Genomic DNA, 8,637 nt, shown 5'->3' with positions numbered 1-8,637 from the left:
CTGAAAGAATTATTATCCCTGTTGTGTAGGGTGAGGAAATGCAAGCTAAGACTGTGAAGGCTTACCCTAGTATCAGAAATCACATGTAAATCTCATAATCAACCGATTTAAAGCTATATGGGACACAGATAGAAATGAATAATTAGAACTCATGCAATCTTGCCTCCTACTCTCCCTTTTCACAATTGAGAAAAAAGATGCCCAGAGAAGGGAAATGACTTGGTTGAGGTAACACTGATTGTCCACAGTACCCCTTAACTTAAAATTGCCTGAAGATAGACCCTGCCCTCCTTTAGCTTTATATAGTTCATGCCCCAGGCTAGGAAGGTCATCTTCCATTTTTTTGTGCTGAATTGCTATTCATCCTTTAAGGAGCAGTCAAATGGCAACCCCAGAAAACCTTCTCTAATCCCCCCAGTTAAGAATAACCTCCCCACCTAACCTCTGTGGGCCTCCAGTTCTTTTACATGGAACATGATCTTTAAGGTCCCTTTAAAATCTAATTCTGTGATTCCATTCGATCTCACATAAAACTTTATTTTGCACCTTTCTAAAGGACTTACTCTGTGTAACAATAATAGTGCTCTGTGAGCCCAGGGAAGCTGGGCTGCTTGACTTCTCCCTTTTCATTAAAGCATCTCATTCAGCTCTGAACCCTGGCATGGGGCCTGGATTCAGACCTAGGGAGAACTTGACCTCCAAAGGGAGAAGACAGGATCTTTTTCCTTGAACTTTCTGTCTCTTTATTCCCCAACCTTGGAGCTCTGGGGAAAAAATGACCTAAAGCTAAGGTTTGGCTCATATCTAGGGTATCCGGAAAAAGAGAGAATTGAAAGGTATATAAGGTACGGTGTAAATCAGGCTGAGGACAGCTATTTATTTCCTCCATACAAATGAAATGAAACTAACAAGCACGTACTAACAAAAGACCCAAGCAGTGGAAATAATATAACTTCTGTTGAACTCTGCCAGAAGGTTGAGATCTCAGCATCAGAACATGAAGCAGTTTGTGGGACTGTTGAATAGGAATTGTACATTTCACCTTGAATTTTTCTTCATTGTCTAAGCAACTCCTTCCGGGTCCGTGTCTTCAGGAAAGCCTAGCCAGGCCTGGGATTCCTTTTCCTGTCCACCATCATCCTCTCCAAGGAAGGTGTTATTGAAAAATAGCTTTTCTGATGCCAGTCAGCTCATCCTGAATATCTCTGGAATTCTGGAGTTTACAAGGTTGCCTCCAAGGTTGGAAATATGCCTCTGAGGGCTGTTGCTTAGTCACCTGTACTCGGGAAAAGAAACAGAACAGGAGAGGTAGTCCAAAATATCAACGTAGATGCACCTAGATAGGCCATGTGCTTTTTCTGCTATATGCAAGCAGCTGTTATGATTGCCCTCCTGGGAGAGGTTTAGAGGGTTCTGACTTTCTGGGCAAACAGAGAGAGAGAAAGCTAGGGGATAGGGCCACTCTCTTTAAGGCCCATCCCACATATAATATATATGTATTGTGAAGACATATATGCTGCAGTTATAGTATTTGTTGTATTCTTTTAATAGAGTATAAGCTCTTTGAGAGTAGACACTATCTTATCCATTTGTTACATTCTATAAACAGCAGTTTCTAAACTTTATGTTACAATGTATTCATTTTGCTATAGAGTCTTCCCTTTGCAATAGTAACCTCATCAATTCTCAAGGATTCAACTGTCATCTCTATGTGGATGACTCTCAGACCTATATATCCTGCCTCAGCTTCTCCCCTGAGCTTCAGTCATGGGTCACTAATTGGCTATAGGATATTTCAAACTGGATGTCCTGAAGACATCTTAAACTCACTCCTTATCTTCCCCTCTCCCAAACTTCCCTATTTCTATTGAAGATGCCACCATCTTATCAGGGGCTCAATTTCTTCTGCCTTTTTTTTTTTTGATGAGACAATGGGGTTAAATGACTTGCTCAGGGTCACACAGATAGTAAGTGTCACGTGTCTGAGGCTGGATTTGAACTCTGGGACACCCTCTATACATTGTTTTCCTAGTTCAGCTTATTTCATTTTGCATCAGTTCATATAAGTCTTCCTATGCTTCCCTCTATTTTTCATATTCATTACTTCATGCAACACAGTAATATTTTATGTTCATATGCCATAACCTGTTTATTTCTCTTATTGGTAAGTAAAACAATCTTTCACATGGTTGTTGATAGCTTGCGATTCTATTTAGAATTATATATTGTTTATATCCTGTGATGACTTTATCCATTGAATTCCTTAATACTAATTTAGGGGACGTAAAAGGTTTTGCAGTTGTTTGGGGGTAAATATTTTCTTCTCTGTTTGAAGTCACCGAAAATAGATGAGGACTTATTTTCCTTGGAAATCTTAATGCCAATTTGCAACCTTTAAAAAATAATTGTTTAAACAAAACACCATCCTTGGAGCAGGGGATAGGCAGGGTTATTGAACTTTGCTTCCAAAGGGAGGTGACAGTCCTATTGTCTTCTGCCCTGGTCAGAGCACATGTAGAACATTATGTACAGCTCTGATTTCCACATTTTAGGAAAGTCATTGACAAGCTAAAGAGTAGAGGAAGGTAACTGAAAGGCTCAAGATTTGGCCACCCATTGAGCAATTTAGGATGTTCAGCCTGGGTGAAAGAAGACTTGGGTGGATCCCAATAGCTTTCTTTAACTATTCGAAGGATTTTTAAAATGACGAACACTTGTTTTACTTGGCTCCAGAGGGCAGAATTAGTAGCAGTCCAATTCAACATAATGTAACAATTATTTCCAAATCCCCGTCTAGTGTACAAAGCACTATGCTACACAGTAATGCAAAGAAAGGAAAAAGGAGTTTCTGCCTCAAGAAGCTTGTCTGATGTTGTGTTTGCAGGGTATATAGGGTATACAACATGTACAGAGGTAAGCAAATACAACTAAGGTACATGAACTGACTAGGTAAGATATGGATGTCCACATGGGTTATCTAAATGGAGGCTTGCACAGATAGCTCTGGAATCTCATACATCTTTTTTCTAAGGGAGATCTTGATTCCTGCATGAAGAAGGGCCCTCAGATCCGGGTGCTTTAGTCTCAGAGAAGGGGTATTGGACTAAAATTATATTTATCTTCCCCCCCTTTGTTGTTTTTGTTGTCCAGTCAGTTTTTCCATTGTGTCCCACTCTTTGTGACCCCATTTGGGATTTTTTTGGCAAAGATACTGGAGTGGCTTGCCATTTCCTTCTCCAGCTCATTTTACAGCTGAGGAAACTGAGGCAAGTAGAGTTAAATAATGTGCCTAGGGTCTCACAGCCAGTAACCATCTGAGGCCAGATTTGAATTCACAAAGATGAGTCTTCCTGATTCCAGGCCTGGTGCTTTATCCACTGTATCACCTAGCTGCTCCCCGAAATTAAAACAGCAATAAGCCCTTCTCGAGATTGCCATCTAGGGGCACAACTTTTAGTTTTAAGCTGCACTCCTGGACACTGTTTCTTAAAAAGAGGACGTTACTCTTCACTTATATTCACAGACTTGACTCCTCACACCAAATGCTAGTTACACAAAATACCATCACAAATAATGAATAGTGAGGAAACCCATTTATCCAAGTAGATAGTTTGAGAAACTTACAGACTAGAACATACCAGATAATACACAGAGTGAGTGAGCTCTCTCACTGGCAGAATGATTTATCAGTTTGACCAAGAGAAATGCCCCAATCTCACTTAAAAGAAAGTTCCTCAAAGTATCTAGGTAGGCAAGCTAGAAATCAGGGATAATGAGGTGCTGACTTCTCTATAGGTCTATTAATTCCATATGTCCTCTCCTGAAACAAGAAAGAAGGATATCTCTCCTCTTTAAAACTCTCCCTCCGACTCTTCTGCTCACTCAATCATATAGGCCATTAGCATTCTCTCCACCAATCCAGGATGAGGGTCATCTTGAAATGCCAGCTCTTCTCTATTTGACATTTCTAGAAGTTTTTTTTTTCCTCTCTCTTTCCATGGCTCTCTCCCTGAAGAGAGTCTGGACCCATGCAAGTCTCTCTCTCTCTCTCTTGAAGAAATGAAGAGGAGCAGCTAGGTGGTGCAGTGGAGAGAGCACCAGTCCTGAAAGTCAGGAGGACCTGAGTTCAAATCCAGCCTCAGACCAAACACTTGGCACTTACTAGCTGTATTACCCTGGGCAAAAGTCACTTAATCCCAGTTGCCTAAAAAAAAAAATGAAGAATGTTTTTCTTCTCCAAAGCTCTAGCACCAAAGTCATGCCTCATGGGATCTTGCAAGTTCAAATCATAATTTTCTCTACCAATCTGTAATCATGCCTAAACTGCAGCATGCAAAACACCCCAAGTTTGAAACCCAAGATACGTAAGTAGCAGAGGGAGAGTACATTTACAACTGGAGTGGGGAGGGAGTGGAATTAGGGAAGACTTCCTAGAAGGAGAGTCTACTCAGCTGAATCTTGAAGGAAGATCAGTATTTTGAGAAGTTAAATTAAAGAGGGAGCCAGATTCTAAGAATTAGGGAGGAAAGAAAGGAGAAGGGGACGGTTTGTGAAAATACATAGATGTGGCCAATGGAGCACAGAGCTCAGAGACTAGTTGCTGGTTCAGTGTAACTACAATATTGAGGATGTGAAGTAGAATAGTATGAGAGAAAGTCACAGTCAGATGGTGGTGGGCACTAAATTCCAGTCTGAGGACTTAGCGTTTTATCTTAGAGGTAATAGGGAGCCAATGATGCTTCTTGAGCAGAGGAGTGATATGGTCAGATCTAAGTTTTAGGAAGCTTGTTTTGACAGCTGTGGATTGAATGATTAGATGATGGATTGAAGAGGGAAAGGCCAGAAACAGGGAGACTGATTGGACTACTTCAGTGGTGGAGGGGAGAGGTGATAAGGATCTATACTAGGGTGAGGGCTCACTGACTGTCAGTAGAGAGGAGGTAGAAGAGTTTTTTTGCAAGCATAGTCAGTGAGACTGACTGAACTTGATGGTTGAGAGGAGTCAAGGATGACTGAGATTTTGAACCTGCCTGACTGGAGAGATGGTGGTATTCCTAACAGAAGGAGGTAGATTTGGAGGAGAGGCTGATAGGTAATGATCTCTCTTTTGGATACGCTGTGTTTTAGATGCAGCTGGAACATTAAGGTAGAAATGTCCAGCAGACATCACCAGCTGGGAAAACTGGACTTGATTTGAGGAGAGTGAGTAGAGATGATACTGGAGCTCATGGGAGCTCAGTAGAGCACCCAGGGATAGAGTGTAATGTCAAAATGGGGGGGGATGGGGGAAGGAGACCTCAATACAGCCTTGAGGAAAACCCAGGCTTAGGTGGCAGGGAGTCTTAGGATCATTTAGGGTTCTAAGACTCAGCCAGTAATGCTTCTGGTGATTGGGTTCCTGGGGTTTGGAGTGACCTCACACTTGGCACATCTGAACTATCTCACTGGAAGTTATTGACGCTGATGAAACCACGGGTTGTATTCAAAAAAAGGTAATAACAAAAAGCAAAGTTGTAAAGAGTCAGGCACAATGAAAAGGATCCTGTCCCTACCACTTACTACACATGTGACATTGGGTGAGGCACTTCAACTTTCTTGTCCTTGGATTTTACTTCTGGACTAGTTGATCTAAGTCTTATTCACCTTTAAAATTCAGGGCTTCTTAACCTGGGGCCCATGAACTTTAAAAAATATTTTGATAGCTATATTTCAATATAATTGGTTTCATTTGTAACTTGATTTGTTTTATTTTATTCATTTAAAAACATTATTTTAAGACAGGATCTATAAGCTTCTCCAGACTGCCAAAGGAGTCTATGACACAAACAGATTCTTCAAACAATCTCAAAAACTACAAATCCCAAAGATCCCTGGCAGCCATCAGGGACCCATTTCCTTCTCTTATGCAAACAGCCAGTGAAAGGGAGAGCTGCCAAGAATCTCTTATGACATCTGTGCTCATTAACTCTCGAGCACCTTAAAATCGGTGGCTGCTGCTTGGAGCCAGGACAACAGAGATCGGAGGAAACCTTTCTGTATATCCCAGGCTGTGTGGTTCTTGTTTCTTGGCTGGTGGAGATCAGTCTTGATCGTGCAGAATGGATGCAATACTGAACTGTAGGATGGAGGATGTTGAAGATTACTATGAGCTATTGGGATGTGATGAACTCTCTACGGTAAGAGAATTAACATTGTTAATTTCCTCTGCTGGGAGCTGAAGTGGGCGGGACTAGCTCATCCCTGACATCCTCTCTTGTTCTAGAGCCTGAGATCCCAAAGAGCCTTTATGGGAACAATTCAAAGTTCCAAGCTTTTAATTTTGTAATACATTTACATAGTTTGAATAATCTGAAGGCTGTTGTTTAGAAAGCCCATTATAGTCATAAAATCTTTTATGACCTGGGAAAGAGGAGACTTTCTCTGTATTTTTATTTTTTTTTTTACTTAAATGTCCTGTTTAATTATTACAATAGATTCATACATACATCAGCATATACACACCTGTGCATTAAGGTACACCTATGCTAAGGTGCCTTTGAAGTGGTTTTTAACTATTAGTGGGCTTTGGAAATGAAGATGATTTAAAAACAAAAGATTAGATTAAAAACAAAAAGTTTAGATGTGTATATATGCATATATTAAAGAATAGGTCACAAAATGGATATCCTCAGAAGTCTTCTAACTCAATAGACATATACAAACATAAACCACATAATGCTAACATTAGATAATACAAGGTATAGAATCTATATTTTTCTAGTACTCTTTGCTTTTTATGTTCCATTTAAATATGTGCTTGCAGATGCAGAGATCTGAGAGATTTTAAAATCGTGAGTGAGGTAGTGTTTTTAGGCCCCCCCAGCTTCTAGTTCCTTCTGAGACTACCTTCCATTTACACTGTCTATATCTTGTATATATATAGTTATTTTCAGGAGAATTGTCTCTCTCATTAGAATACAAGCTACTTGAGAGCGGGGACATTTTTTGCTTTTTGTCTGTATCCCTAGCATTTAGTTATGAAGCCTGATGCATAGTAAATGCTTGATAAATGCTTTTGATTGGATCAAACAACATATGTAAGATTGATTTTAAAAAAGTATTGGAGTGGGGCAGGACAGGACCAATGCCTTCATTGGTGTATTCCTACCAAAGCAGACCTCCAACTTCTCTGTTACTAATAGTCTTAGAGGGGTTGGGAACACTACACTTCAGTGACTTGCTTAGGGTCACACGATATGTGTCAGAGCTGGGACTTGAACCCAGGTCTTCTTGACTATCACCCAGCCCCTGGATGTCTCTCTTTTTTTATGTTAGGATTTTGAATTTTTTTTTTTAACAGAAGTTCAATCTGTAAAATTGAATGATTTCCCAAACAAATCATTGGTGAAAATCCTAGCAAGGGTTCATGACTGGAGGGAGGCAGTTTACTTTTCTGGATGGAGGAAATGCTAGAAATGGCATTGGAGGACCCCTTCTGTTGTGCTTTCCGGCTGCATGACCTACCCTCTCTGGCCATAGTTTGCTCATCTATAAAATATGGAGTTTGGACTAGATGACCTCTGGCCCTTGGTTCCCCCATGTATAAAACTGAGGAACTGGACAGTATAAACCCTAAGGTGGTTTCCAGCTCTAAACTGTTGGTCTGTAGTATTAAAGAAGTATGAACTTTTCAATCTACAAAGGGAGACAACTGGGGAATGATTTTCCCCTTTCCCTCTTGAACAGTATCAAACAATTTCCCAACCTGCTGTTTGTTCTCTTAGTGGTCACCAACATAAAGTGTAATCAACCAATGAGCATTTCTTTTATTAGTGTAATTCTCTTTTGAGGAGAAGAATATTGGGATAGAGTGAAGTCTCACCACTAGGAACACTTGCTAGGAAGCTGGGAAAGTAGGAAGCCTTGCTTTCAGTTGAAAGCTTCTACTTCTGATAAATACTCACAAGTCCCCCACCCTCTCAAGGCCTCCAGGCAACTTTCTAAGACCATCACTTGCAGAGTTGGTAGTCATGTAAAAGTTTCTTTCCTAGGAGCTCCCTGTAACAAGGGAGTCATAGATCTGGATCCTTTCTCTCTCCCCTCCCCCAAAAAAAGAAAGAAAGAAAGACAGAAAAGAAAAGAAAAAAGAGAAAGAAAGGGGGAAAAAACCCTCACAACCCAACAACAATCTATAACCCATTCTCTTTATATAGTGTTAAACCATTTCATTAAAAATATTCCATTTTGTTGACAGAAAACAAAGACTAGGTGCTCATTCAAGTTCATTTAGGCGGCACATACCTAGTGGATAGAGGTTTGGACTCAGAGCCAAGAAAATTAAGGTTCAAACCCTGACCCTTTGCTGTGTCATTCCAAGAAAGCCACATGACCTTTCTTAGGCTCCATGACCAGTAAAATAGGGCTTCACCATGGCTTTTACCTCCAAGCTTGTTTTGTGGTGACCATCAAAAGAGATGAAGTCTGTAAAGCATTCTGCAAACCTTAAAGTGTTATTTAAATGTGAATCATGACCTTTATTTATACTATATAGAGCCCTACCTTACAAAGCCTGTATTACAAACAACCGAGCATGTATTTATTAAGCACCTGCTAGGAGACAAGCAACCTGTTAGGCACCCAAAGTGAAACAGTCCCTGG

At 40.4% G+C, this 8,637-nt stretch overlaps 1 protein-coding gene across 5 annotated transcripts in view; it reads left to right on the top strand.

The window, feature by feature from the left end:
• Positions 1-5,903: 5,903 nt before the first annotated feature.
• The window catches only part of DNAJC12 (DnaJ heat shock protein family (Hsp40) member C12), a 131,464-nt gene continuing 128,730 nt past the window's right edge, over positions 5,904-8,637 (top strand). For 2 of the 5 annotated variants that reach the window (XM_020998254.2, XM_078150744.1), the window contains exon 1: positions 5,905-6,176. In XM_020998254.2, the coding sequence (XP_020853913.1) occupies positions 6,099-6,176 (78 nt within the window). In that variant the 5' untranslated portion in view covers positions 5,905-6,098. Of the gene's footprint in view, positions 6,177-8,637 lie in introns of all 5 variants that reach the window. The other 3 variants (XM_078150743.1, XM_020998253.2, XM_020998252.2) reach the window with 3 other exon arrangements.

This window comes from Phascolarctos cinereus, unplaced genomic scaffold, assembly GCF_003287225.1.
Source record: "Phascolarctos cinereus isolate Bilbo 61053 unplaced genomic scaffold, phaCin_HiC Scaffold_3;HRSCAF=262, whole genome shotgun sequence".
NCBI lineage: Eukaryota > Metazoa > Chordata > Mammalia > Diprotodontia > Phascolarctidae > Phascolarctos > Phascolarctos cinereus.
This window is presented reverse-complemented; position numbering and strand designations above follow the sequence as displayed.